A 13,385-nucleotide genomic window follows, 5' to 3' on the forward strand; every position below is an offset into this window, starting at 1 on the left:
TCTCCATCTAATAAATCATCTGAGATCAGACTGAAGGAGCTGAACAGGGCAGGGAGATGTTGGAGCAGGCACTGAGTGTCCTGAAGTTCAGTGCAGCCATGTGAAAAATGGACCCTAAACACTGAGGGTGAGGGAAAATCAGATTGGGCTCCATCTACCTCCTTTCTCCACTGCTTTTTCCCAAAAAAAACTCAGTGGTAACAGCAGGATTGTGCTGTTGTAAATCAGTTTTGCCCCAGAACCCAAAGAGGTGCTCGGGGAATGCAAAACTGCCCCCAACAGAGGAAAGGGTTTGTGGAATCCAAGGTTATCGACTTCCCTCCTGTCCTAGACACGGCTGTGCCCTCAGCCAGCATCAGTTGTGACCCATATTCCCAAAAAACAGCAGCACAGCAGACGTGGCTGGTGTTTTAACATAGCTCCATATAGGAATATAAATTGGCCCTGAAGCTACAGGTTACCCGACAACAAAATCTGCCCAGTGAGTCCTTTTATTCCTGCTAATTTGGTTTTAATCTTGTCCTTTCTCCTGCTGGGGAAAAAAATAAAAGCCATTGCCTGAGATCTGATTTCAGGCTCTGAGGTATCCAGAGGCACCTGTAATGAGCACCTATCCCTGCAAACAGGAGCAGCAGATCCGGAGGTCAGGGGAGATGTTTCATTTTGGAAATGTGAGCGTTCCCCTGCCATTCCAGTCATTCTAATGAGGGGTCCAATTAGAGCTCCTGACTTTGTCATCTGTCCAGCACGGATGGGGACCACTGCTCTCATTTCTGCCAAGATCAGGGATCAGGAAGGCAAATCATCCCTAATGGCACCTCTGCTCTTCTTTCAAGTAAAAGTGGCACACAGAGCCACAAATGCCACCTCAGCTGGGGACAGCAGAGCTCTCCAGCAGCAGCAGCAGCCTCTCCCCTCCCCAGCAACTGCATGTGCACAAAAACATTTATCAAGCTTCTGGCCACAGCTTTGACTTTTAATTTTATTTTAAAAGTGCATTCACATGTAAATTGACTTGGCCCGGGAGGATACATGAATACAAGAGCCCTTTCTTCCCTCTGCCGCAGCATTAGGGAGGAATATGGTGAGCGAAGCAAAGTTTCCTCACCTCCAGGCTGCAATTCTGCAGTGAAGGAAAAGCAAGTCCATTGTTTCCTCCTGCACACAGATGCTGGCTGTGCTGTTTTCAGCAGTCTCGTTCAAGCGAGCCAGATCAGAACATAAAAGCATGTTACATATCCCAGGGAAAAGAACACACAGGCAAATGTCTTATCGGCTCTGTTTTATCTGTTGTAAGAGCAAGAGATAAACTAATACAAGTTTGTAAGTGTGTCTGATGGTTTGAAACATGGTCCTGCCCCACATTCCCACGGTCAGACCTAGTTTGGTAGTAGAGGATTCATGGGGTGAAGAAAAAAATTAAATTGTGAAGTTGGAGGTGAGAAAAGGGCACAGAAATACAGGTGTTCCCAAACCAAGAATCTCTGGGATAAAAGCAGGCGGAAATCTGTTCCTCGCCATATGTCAGCCCCATATCTTGTGATGTGTTGCCACAGAGTGAGCACAAAAAGAGTGCAATACTCTCAGTCACCCCATTTCCAGCCTGGGACCCTCCTTAGCTGCTGTTCCCCACTTGCCATCACCCAGCCTGAGCTTTTCCCCTGTGATTTTTACAACACCCAGCCAAAAGATGCTGATTTCCTCTGCAGCATCACAGGTGTTCCAACCCCACGGGGAAACAAAACGCACTGACAAAGTGAAAGCAGGCAGCACTTTGGGTTGAGGCACCGGGGTTTTGTTTGCCAGAGACAAGGAATGGAAATGCTTGTGCAGATTCATAGACTGAGAGCCGTGACTCACTCTGTGTGTTTTAGGAATGAGCAGGTTCAAACGGGTGTCCCGCAAGGAAGCATCCCACATCTTGGTTCTGCTCTGGAAGCACAGGGATGATAGCACAGGGTTGGCAGTGTATCTTCGGGGAAAACCCGCTTGCCAACAAAACAGGGATGAATTAGAGCACTAAAACTTTGCTGTTTCGCTATGTGAAACCTCCAACAACCCAACAGCTCCAGGAGCCCCAGCACCGACCGCTTCAGCGGCTGAAAGCAGCTGCCTCTCTGCACCTCACTTCTCGTTCTGCACCCCAAACTTTGCACTTGGGACAGCCAAGTGTTGCACCCTGCCGATATTTTGAGTTTCCCCCAGTCTGGCGCCCCGAAGGGAGCGGGTGGATCATCCCCCGCTCTGCGACAGGAGCCGAACACAATCGCCTTCTTTCCGCTGCCGTTTTCCCGGTCCGCGCCGGGACGCGGCTCGGAGCCCGGCCCTGCCCGCGGGGCTGCTGCAGGAAGCCGCGGTGCCCCTTCCCCCGGCGGCCCTTCCGTTACGATCGTTACCGGGCTGCCGCCGCCCTCCCTCCCTCTTTCCCTCCGCTCCGCGCCGGCTCCGGGGCCGCCGCTGCCTTTGTGCCCCGGCCCGGTGCGCTCCCTCCCCGCCTCCCCGCCGGAGCCCTGCGGCGCATGCCTCCCGCTCCCCGGGGGCAGGGAAGGAAGCGCCGCCCGCCCCTGCACCAGCGCGGCGGGCAGCGGCGGAGCGGAGCCCGGCGGAGCCGACAGCCCGGCCCGGCCGCCGCCGACCCCCGTTCGCCCCTGTCGGCCTCCTCTCGGCAGGTGAGCGGCGGGCGGGGGGCGCGGCCGGGCCCCGCCGAGGAGCCGGCGGCTGAGGGAGGCCCGGGCCCGGGTCCGGGGCGGCGGAAGGCGGGAAGGGGGAGCCATGGCGGCGCGGGCAGGGCCCGGCCGGCCGCGGGCAGCGGGCGCGGCGCCCCGCGGGCGTCCCGCGGGCGGCGGCTGCAGGCGGCCCCCGAGGGTGGGGGACCCGTCACAGCCTCTCCGGGGTGCGCCCCGAGCTGCGGGTACCCTCGTGTCCCTTCACGGAGCCTCTGTGGGTAACCCCCGAGCTGGGGGTACCCTCATGTCCTTTCACGGAGCCTCTGTGGGTGCCCCCCGGGGTTGATGGCGCTTCATGTCCCCTCATGCACCCTCTGTGGGTGCCCCCCGGGGTTGGTGTCCCTTCACACATCTGCTGTAGGTATCCCCTGTGCTAGCATCCCCTCATGTCCCTTTACACAGTCTCTGTAGTTACTCGCTGTGTGGGAGTCCCATAATGTCCCCTCATGCAGCTCCTGTGGGTGTCCCCTCATTTCCCCTCGCAGAGTTACACAGGGTAACCCGCTCCTCCTGGGTGTGTGTGCCTTCATTTCCCCTCAGATCCTGTATGGGTACTGCCCCTGGCGGGTGTCCCCTCATGTCCCTTCACACCCTCAGTGCATGTCCCCTCATGTCCCTTCACACCCTCACTGCATCCCCTCACACCCTCACTGCATGTCCCCTCATGTCCCTTCACACCCTCAGTGCATGTCCCCTCATGTCCCCTCGCACCCTCACTACATGTCCCCTCATGTCCCCTCATGTCCCCTCACACCCTCTGTGAATATCCCCTGGGTGACTGTCCCCTCACGTCCCCCCTCAGGCAGCACCCAGGTGTCCCCTCACGGTCTCCATGGGTGCCCAGACACAAAAATTCACCCCAATCCCTTATAATTCGTGCAGGACCCCCAGTCCAAGTGTGGGATAGTGAAGGCACCTGGCCCTCAGAAAACTGTGGAAATAGGTTAATAGGAAAAACGTTGGGGTTTTATTTTTTAATGAAGCTGGGAGCTAAAGTGTGTTAATTGCATTGCTTCAAGGTAATGAGGTATCCTAATTTCTGTCTTTTTGATCCTTAGCTGCTTATTACAAGGAAAAATGTTTTTAATTTATATTTGCCCAAGCGAAGAGTGATGAATTTTCTTCCCTGGTTGTCTGTTATCTTACTCTCAGTAAATAAATACAAGTTTTAAAGAGTTTAGAGTCACTAATCCTTTAAAATATTTAATACCACTGTTTAATTTGAAACTAGAACTAGAGAATAATTGACAAGTGCAAGGTTAGGGAGGTTTCAGAGGGAAGATTGTGTCCCTGTGCGTTGGCAGAGTCCAGTGCCACTGCAGTTGGGACTCACTATGCTTGCGTGGAGCCTGGGCTTGAAGAGCCACCAAGCTGCAGTAGTTTTTGGGAATTACTGTCACCCTTGATCCTACCAAATGATGCTGCAGGTGAAGCCTTCGACCCTCATGGGACTATGTGCAGGTGGTGAACTCTTTGGGGTGTTAACTGGAGTTTTGTGGGTGGCTTTTTCCACTCTTCCATAAACCAAAGCTTCGTTCTGTCTGCGGTTTCTACTGGAACACAAAGAATAGTTCCTAATCTTCATCCTGCTTTTATGCACTCCCCAAGATCTGTGTTTGCCAAGAGCTTTTATCCTGCAGTGAGGCCGGATGACTGATGTCTCGGGGTTATTGCTGTAGAGTGTGTTTCAGGAAGAAATAAGTTCCCTTTCCTTCTCTCTCAGCTGCCCCAAGTCCCTCAGCTGTGTGTGTTTAATGCCAAGTCAGATCTAGCAAAAGCTGTTTTGGGATATTGTGTGAGTACTCTGCTCTCTGAGGAGGGGTTGGTTTATGTCCCACCATCCCAGATGATGGTCCAGGTTTCTCCACATCCACCCATCCTGCACCATGTGGACACAGCCAGTGCTGCTTTCCTTGGAAAGCTGGAAAGCTGAGCTGCATGGTCCTTAAAAAGGGCAGTAGTGCCAAAGGAAACAGCGAGCAGAGTATTTTGCTGGGTTCTCCACTCCCACTATGAAGGAATTCCTTAAAATTGTACTTTCTCTCCCGCCACAAATTTTTCTGCAAAAATATTCAGACAGCCTGAGTGCAAAGGGGATTGCACACACCAGTGCACTGGATCCCATCACAGTGGGTCCTTGTGGGTCTGGGCAGTGCATCATTATTTAGGAGCACATGCAAAAAGGACTGGAAAGCACAGGAAGAGTTTCAAAAGTGAATTACCTGAATTGGGTTATGTTCAAGTGATGTTGAGGAGTAATTCCTGTGATTATCTGGCACAGTAGTTCTGAGTGTTAATAATTTACAGTTTATATTACCAGGATTATTACATGGAATTTCTAGAAGGCAGACGCTTAATAAATATTTTCCTTTTTTAATTTGTTTTAGGATGGAGGAGAGACCCGTCTGAAAATCTGTTCCATTGTGAACTTTGCTGTGGTCTGCTAGAATGTTCCTTATGGATGCTCCTCCTCTGGTAGCTCTTCAGACAAAATGGGAGTCCTTTGGACCAGCAAGGAATTGTAGATACCCCGTTTGCTTCCCTGAATCCGACAGCAACGTCACCAGAACCTCCGTGAGCGCCAAAGTTCAGATGATCATAAACAACCTGCAAAGCCAAGAGCCTGCCCTGGGTATGAACAATGAGTGTGGCTGTGTTATGCAGAAAAAACAGAAGGGAGGAAAAGGCACCAGTACCAGAGTCACATCCAGCACCACGCTGCTGCGGAAGCATCCTCAGTACACCCAGTGTGGGTGCCCTGAGGATTCTGATGGCAGCCAAGTAGAAGGGAATGTAGAGTTTGGGACTCTGCTGCTCGATTCTGACAGCGACGATTCTGTGGACCGAGGTATAGAGGAAGCCATCCAAGAGTACTTGAAAACAAAAAGCAAAAGTGCCCAGTCGTTGCCAAGGAATGCAGAGCGTTCTGAAAACTTGAGCAGAGACAAAAGGTTTAAGAGAGAGTTCTCCCAGAACAAAGTGGCGAGTAACCTCCTCCCTGTGAAATTTAAAGCAGAGATGCTCTCTGAAGAGTACCTGTCTGACCACCTGGGAATTGGGAAAAGGCTTCAGCCTGCTTCCCCTCAGAGCATCAGCAGCGATGACTCCTTTGATCAGAGCATACAAGCTGAAATAGTGCAGTTCCTGAACGAAAAGAAGCAGCAAGAAATTAGCAAATGTGTTACCGAGGAGGATAAAAAGGATTCCCGTGTGAGGTCTGTCCTGAAATGCAACAAAGAAGCAACAAACAGAGCAAACTGTGGTGCTATAAAGCAAGGTTGTAATGCACTGCTCCTGAGACACCATCCCAAGCTGCAGAAATCCAGTGCCCAGTCCAAGTGTTTGCAGTCAAAAATCCAAGCAGAGCCCAGTGATTTCAGCCAGGTGAACCAAGCATATCTAGAAATGGCCACTGCCAGCCAGCCTTGGCTTGTAGAGCAGAATGAGGGAAGTGGAGCTCATTACTGGGAGCCAAGGGAAGCACTCATCAAGGAGAGCATGCACACATCTGACTCAAGCAGCGATGATGGCATCGAAGAAGCCATTCAGCTTTACCAGCTGGAGAAAATCAGGAAGGAGGCAGGTCATGCAGCAAACTGTGTCCCTTTGCAGAGGGAACCATTTGATCCAAAGGGTATGGCAGACATTTCTGCCAGCCTGACAATTAGCTCCACAAAAAGTGCCTCACCAGAAATCCATAAAAACCCTGTAAGCAACAAGAGAAAAGAAGTTAATTCCAAGTCAACGGGATTAGAAAGCACCAGCAATGACTTTAATAAGCTGTTTAAACCACTGAAAAAAGCCAGACATTTTGCACTTCCAGAAAACAAGATTACTGCTTGTGAGCTCACATTGCAGGCCTCTTGCAGAGCAGACACATCTGCAGAACTCATGTGTGCAGAAGCTATCCTGGATATTTCCAAAACAATCATGCCATCCCAAATGGGAAGTGACAGTAAATCCCTCACTGCAGACTCCTTCTTTTCTCCCCAGCTTCTCTCGTCCTCCCGTTGTGAAAGTGACAGCAGCCTTGTGGACAGTGATGACAGCATAGAGCAAGAAATCAGGGCTTTTTTGGCTCTGAAAGCACAGTCAGAAAACCTTGGAACAAAACCTCCCAGCCTGTCACGCTCCATGCACATGCCTTTGCCTTCTGATCCAAACAACCTCACTGAGACCCTTGAGCCTGCTCTGCCCAAAACACTGAAATTATCCCTGAGTCGGAAAAGGAGACTTAAAAAGGAAGGCAGAACAGCAAAACAAGGTGGGTCAAAACTACCTGAACAGCTGGAGCCAGGACTTTCCCAGCCAGGTAACTGTTCCAAATTCCCAGTACTCCCAGAGGAGCATGCCCTGAGCAGCCCCGCAGAACTCCGGGATGCACAGAGTCACAAAGACTCGAGGCAGCAGCAGCTGATGCCTCCCAAATCGTCTGGCTCTGATGGCAGCAGATGTGTGGCCTTGGACTCTGCAAATCCTTTTCTGCAGGTTCCAAGCAGCACAAGAAAACCTACAAAAAACCCCATCCAAACCCCAGAGAGGGAGGGGTCGGGTGATGAGAGCAGCTCTCTGGACAGTGATGAGGACCTGGATTCTGCTATCAAGGACCTGTTACGGTCTAAAAGGAAGTTAAAGAAGAAATCCAAGGACCAGAAATCTCAGTGCAAGAAGAAAGTCAGATTCACTGAGACAGAAACTCAGCTGCTGGATGAGTTCAGTGGCCTCCAACAAAATGAGTGGAAATGTAAAAATCCCTCAGTGCTGAAAAGCTGCCTCACAAAACCTAGGAAAGCTGTGAAGGAGAATGCAGTCAGGAACCCTCCAGATAACATCAAACTTCCCAATGACAAGCCAGAAACCGTGAAAAACCTGAAGTTGAACTTACAGCATAAAAAAGGCAATAAACATAAACCAGTTTCAAACCAGCGGGGGGCTAAAAATAGAAAATGTGCTTTCCCAGCTGTGTCAGATGCCAGTGACAGCAGCTCAGTGGACAGCGATGACAGCATCGAGCAGGAAATCAGGAGGTTTTTGGCAGAAAAGGCTAAAGACTCTGCAAGCAGTTCAGAGATGCAGAAAGGTGATGCAAGTCTGGACCTACTTAGAGCAACCAAACAAAGTGGTAATAAAGGAAAAGCAAAGCAGCAGCCGGTGGAAAATGAGATCGACCTCGTGCTGGGTCAGAGTAAAAAGACTGAGGTAGCTCAGCAAACTGAGGAGGTGAAGAACTCTCAGAGAACAGAAGGGAAAAGTGCAATGTTAGCTGGCAGTGGAAAATGTGCTTCCTCTGCAGAGAATGTTCCTACTACTGCTCAGTCAAAAGCTAAGCAAGGACTGGGGGGGGTCAGAGGTGGTGCTGCTGAGGAGTTACCTGGGAGTGCAACAGGTAAAAGGAATGTCCGTAACACAGAGCCCCCAAAACCCAGCAGAAATGAAGGATGTAAAGTGAGAAAAGTCATGAATGCAAAGCCCAGATCTAAAAGGAAGAATACCTTCCAACTAAAAATCTCAAGTAAATTTATTGCAGGTCTGAAATATGCCCGGGACAGGAAGAAATCAATGCTTTTGAACAAAAAGCAAAAAGCAGAGTGTTTGCTCAGGCAGAGCAGTGCCTTGGGAATGGAGGCATCTTCCCAGGACACAGATGTACTAAACCCCTTGCCAAAAGGCAAATTTAGTGGGGAAATTACACCAGCAATAGAAGAAGCCAGTTCTTCTCAGAAACTCATTGTGGGAGGGGTGAGTCCCCATGTAGCAGAAAGCTGTGCAGGAGCTGAGTGTCTCCAAGAGGCAGCTGGGGGTTGCAGGAAGGCTGAGGTTCCAGGGGATCAGTCCCACTCCAGCCTTCCCTCACAGGAACAGAGTGTGGCAGCAGGAAAAGCTGATAAGGTTTGCAGAGGAACCTCCAGAGCTGAGAACACCCAGATGTGGATCAAGGAAGGAGATATCCAGCGAGACAACTGGGCTGACTCCACTGCAGATCCCCCACACCCTGAGAGCAGTGTGGGAAAAGCAGATAAAGCCAGCAGAGAGCCAGCTCAGCAGAGTGCTCAGGAGGACAGTAAGGGAGGGAATAACCAGCTGGACAAGAGGCCAGATCCAAGTTTAGCTTGCCCAAGGCAGGAATTCAATGTGACAGCAGCAGCAGTGCATAATAGTGGAGGAACATGTGCAGATCACAGTGTGCAGATGTGCATTAAGGAAGAAAAAGTTGACAGGCAGGGAGAAATTCAGGTGTCCAGCTCCAAAATGGAAGGAAAAATACCTGTCCTGCAGAACAGGGAAGCTGCTAGTGAAGTACACCAAGGGCAGGAATTTTTAACCAAAACCTGTGCAAAATTTACTGACCTACCTGCAGGGGACTGCTCAGGTTCCCTCTTGGAAAAAAAGGTTTCAAATATGTAAGTACTTTTTTTTTATTTTTACACTAGCAATCTTTTTATAAAATAACTGTGATTATAATTATCTTGATAAAGCTTGAGACAGGAAAGGAGAGGCAGTGGGAGATGCTGATACCTGTATATCATACACACACTAATGTGAAAATAATTCTATTTAACAGGGATATCACGGATATACATTCATAGCTTTTGTAGAATTTTGTAAATTATTTAAAGTGCTCTAAGGAAATATTTTTTATAATGATTTTTAGGGCTTGCATTCCTACAGGATGCTGTAGTTACTGTAGATAAGATATTGGCTAATCACACTTTAAATTATGAGGCCTCTAATTGTCTCTCGAAGGGAAACCTGTTTGCGCACGGAATTTATTTGGGAACCTGTTCAGAGATCCTAGGAAAGCCCAGCCTTGGATAGCAATGCCGATGATCTGAGCTGCCTCAGGACAATCCTGCGGGCTGGCTTTTGCTGGAGCTCAGTTTTCCCACCCTGAGGACTGTGGGGTGAGGTCCCTGAGCAGAACTCAGCTGTGGGTGTGGAGATCCAGCCTGGAAGATAAAAATGCAAATTCAGGTCAATCAAGTGGATGGCTTTGTCTGCAGAGTGATCTCAGCAGCTGCTCAAAGTCCTTTTATACGCCCAGAACCTCCTGCTAGCAGATGATTCCAAGCACAATTGCAGTCCAAGACAAGTGAAGGAGTGTGTCTGTTCAGACAACATGATTTCCCTGGATTTCTGTGGATTTCCCTGCATTTCCCTGGATTTCTGTATTGTTGGATCTGTAAGGCTCAAAAAATTCCACATTATTCTCAACTCTCTCATTTTGATGCCCTGCAGTTACCCAGAGATGGCTTTTGGTTTCCTGAATGAACTTCTGGAACTGAGTGCCCTTAACTTTCCTTTTTCAGAAGTGGTTTTTAAAATGTTACATTTCTGTGAACTTTTCACGGACAATTTTGGTGCAATAAAGCAAAGCTGAGTTTGCTGTAGGAAGTCACAACACAAACGGATTTTTTCAGCCACGGATATTTTCAGCACTGTTCTTTCTTCAGGCTCTTTCTCTGCCTCCGTTTCCAGCAGCCAGAATAAAGCAAATTTTCACTACTATCTTTTTATTTGTACTGACTTTCAACGGGATTGAAGTAGCACATTCACATCACACACACAAAAAAGTGCCCCCACACTGGTTTCGCTGCAAATTCAAAAGGTGTAAATTGGAGCTGTTGGCTCTTTCATTTTCATTTTTGTGTTGTGAAGTCCTTGGAGGAGTTTGTTCTCACATCTTGTCCCTGTGAATTGATCTGATATTCTCTTTGTCTGCTCTTCTGCAGAACTTCTCAGCCCAACCACCACTTAGCATCACTCTGTTTCTCAGTCACTTCAGGAGTCTTCCTCCAGGCTGGCCTTAAACTTGCAAACTGGAGCAAAAGCAGCCAAGACTGGATCCAGAATCCCGTGGTGTCCCTGGTGTGATGCAGAATGTGGGCAAAATACGGTGTAGCATAGAGTAGTAACTGTGGCATGTAGAGAAATAAACATCCTTGGTGTGTTCATGCTGTCGTGCAGCCACGTTTGAAACATGTTCCTAGTGCTCACTTGGCATTTCTGACTGTCCAGCCACCTTTTTGTAGCCCTGGGGTTGGCTGGCCAGGTTGTTTAAAGGTCACTGTGTTAAATCATCTCCATTTTGTGGTAGGATTCCTTGGAAAAGTGGTTTTTCCTTAGCTCAGTGCCTGCACTCTCTCTTCACAGGTTTATCTTTTGCTCTGCCTTGATTCCATTGCAGGATTTGAGCCTTTTGTTTGGAATAGGTCAATAGGCTGGTATTTTAAACTAGAAGTTTTCCAAGTACCTTGCTTTAAAAGGATTAAAGTGTATACTTAATTTTCCTAGAGATGTTGGAAGCACTCTGTACTGTTTGTATAAAAAGCTGAATGTTTCTTCTCAAAAGTTTTCAGTAAATCCACATTAAGACTTCAAAGGTGTCTCGTGCCCCTGTTGCTGTGTCTGTGTCCTCAGTACCTGACCCACTCCCAGTTAAAATGCAATTCCAGTTACCTTGTGCTTTAAATAAAACTGATTTCAAACAGCACTTTTTTATTTTAATTGATGAACTTGATTTGTATATAGGAACTGGTGTACATTGCTGAGTTTCTAATGTTTAATAAATGGGGTTCTGCCCATGGACCGTGCAACTGGAGTGTTCCTATGGTTTGTGTCATCATCTTGAGTGAGTAATAATTTCTGTGTTCCCTCTTCTTCCCTCCTGACTGAGGATGTCATTAATTCTTTCTAACAAAAAAAAGGAGGAGAATTTACAAAATACAAAGGGGTGGCTTTTGGGAGAATGGTGCTCGTGGTAGCAGAAGCCCAAGAGTTTTCTTTCCTGGTGTTTGTGGTTAGGAAGTGGAATCTTTGTGTGATTGAATGTGTGTCAAGGAGCATCTCTGAACTGAAGGGCTCCAGTGGCAGTGTCCTCATCCTGGCCCAGTTCTCATTGCCTGCTCAGAAAAGAGAAGTCTGGTGGCTTGGCAGCAATAAGAAATCCCTTACACGTCACTAAAGGCTGAGCAGGAAAAAGTATTATCTTGAGCAGCAATAAATTCCCACACGTGGTACCAAGGTTAGGACTGCAGCACGAAGCTCTCAAGGCTGAATCTTCATAAAAGCAGTTCCAAAAGCAGATTTTATTTGCTGTTCATAGTCCCATGTGAGCCCCAGGGAGGGCACAGAGTGGGCACAGCCCTGCTGGCCCTGTCACTCCAGTGCCAGCTCTGGGGACTGCCCAGAAAATTCCTGTTCTCATTACTCCCACCCTCCTGAGACACCAATTAATTATAATTATTGCAGTAGATACAAGGAACCACAACCCCAGCTCTTCTAAAGCTTGTGAAGTTACCTTGTTTTTAATGAGTGCTGGTTCATATTTAAAAAAAATGCACCATGCTAATTTTACTTTCCAGTCAGAGCACAAAACTTGTTAATTTAGATACTAAGTGCTTAAACCACTTGGTGTTTTTTTATTTTGGCTCTGGTGAGTTACAGATCCTGGCTGCAGTACCACAGCTGTCAGATAAATCTGAAAAGAGGTTTATTGCTTCATTTTTTACCCCAGTGACTGGTTTTGGGTGTTTTGGGAACAATCTTCAAGGATCCTCAAGGGGCAGCAAGGACTCCTTTAATTTTTGATTCCCAGTTCTTTGCTGCTATTTTAGGAACGTGTTTTGACATGTAGGTGCTCTTTATACAAGGCAGGAGCACAACACCCCTGCCCCCATTTCTTTTATTAATGTAAAGCTTTTTAATTTTTTATCCCTTCAGTTGGTGGTAACTCAGCCTCACATAATTTTATCTGCAAATGTGAAAATCTTCCTTTCAAAATAGAGTAGAAAGAGATTGTTTCAGGTAGATCAATCTGTGTGGTAAAAATGAGTCATTTTTAGGATGGTATTTTGAATTTGTACAGGTATTTCTTTTACAAAAAGTGTATTTGGTGTAACTTCTGAACATTTAGACACACTGCATGCCAAACTCCTCAAAGGAATTGGTTTGAAGAACAAAATTAAAAGGGAAGAAATTGAGGCAAGAAAGAAGAGGTGGGTGTTTTCAGATGGAGTGGGAAAATATGTGACAGAATCCACTCTGTTAATATTTTTAAGAGGCAGCCTTATCCCTAAATTATGCCACCTGCAGAAAAATCTGTGGATAAAAACTTATGTAACATTGTCACAACTATTTCTATTGATTAAGCACTTTGTTATTTTCTCATTTCAGGAGCAGAAAGGGAGGTTCTAAAGAAGCTCCAGGTATTGCCTAGAGTCTGATACGAGGATCACAGCAAATGGAAGAGAGTTGCTTATTTATTTTCAGATGTTAAATCTTTGAAATGTTAATTTTCCAGGCCTATTCAGCTCAGTTTTTTTACCTGTTCAAATTTATTGTTTTTGGTGTGTCAGGGAATGTGTCTGACATGTGAAGAATGTCAGTTGCAGTGGTGTTTGGACATAATGTTCCACTTATTATTTATATTTTTAGCAAACAGTTTGAATAATATTATGCTAATTTTTAATGTTCTGTTACACCTATAAGGTGGGACTGTTTCTTATCCATAAACAGGCAGAGTAGTTTCTCTTTAAAAGTCTCTTTTAAGCCAAAAATGTTCAGGTGTTCTTTCAGTGCACTCACTATCCAAGTGATGCAGTTTCTTTGCCTGTACCTACAGTTGTTCCAATAAAACTTTTTTAAAATCTTCTTTTTGAT

At 47.3% G+C, this 13,385-nt stretch overlaps 1 protein-coding gene across 2 annotated transcripts; it reads left to right on the forward strand.

Annotated features, from left to right (window-relative positions):
* The first annotated feature begins 2,421 nt into the window (after positions 1-2,421).
* PPP1R26 (protein phosphatase 1 regulatory subunit 26) lies at positions 2,422-13,364 on the forward strand. Of its 2 annotated transcripts, none has more exons than XM_030286402.4 (3): positions 2,422-2,669; positions 5,114-9,127; positions 12,900-13,364. In XM_030286402.4, exons 2-3 carry the CDS (start codon positions 5,175-5,177, stop codon positions 12,940-12,942), a joined length of 3,996 nt encoding a protein of 1,331 aa, XP_030142262.4. In that variant the 5' UTR covers positions 2,422-2,669; positions 5,114-5,174; the 3' UTR covers positions 12,943-13,364. The 2 variants fall into 2 exon arrangements, with proteins under 2 accessions (XP_030142262.4, XP_012433729.5); XM_012578275.5 differs by lacking the exon at positions 12,900-13,364 and adding an exon at positions 9,471-11,320.
* Positions 13,365-13,385: the final 21 nt, after the last annotated feature.

The sequence above is a fragment of the Taeniopygia guttata genome, chromosome 17, assembly GCF_048771995.1.
Source record: "Taeniopygia guttata chromosome 17, bTaeGut7.mat, whole genome shotgun sequence".
Taxonomy (NCBI): domain Eukaryota; kingdom Metazoa; phylum Chordata; class Aves; order Passeriformes; family Estrildidae; genus Taeniopygia; species Taeniopygia guttata.

Bases quoted from the DNA above. Each gene is read 5' to 3' on its own strand.
- PPP1R26 (XM_012578275.5), top strand. From the start codon at position 5,175: ATGTTCCTTATGGATGCTCCTCCTCTGGTAGCTCTTCAGACAAAATGG. The intron at 9,128-9,470 runs GTAAGTACTTTT...TGTCTCTCGAAG, and splicing joins GAAAAAAAGGTTTCAAATAT to GGAAACCTGTTTGCGCACGG.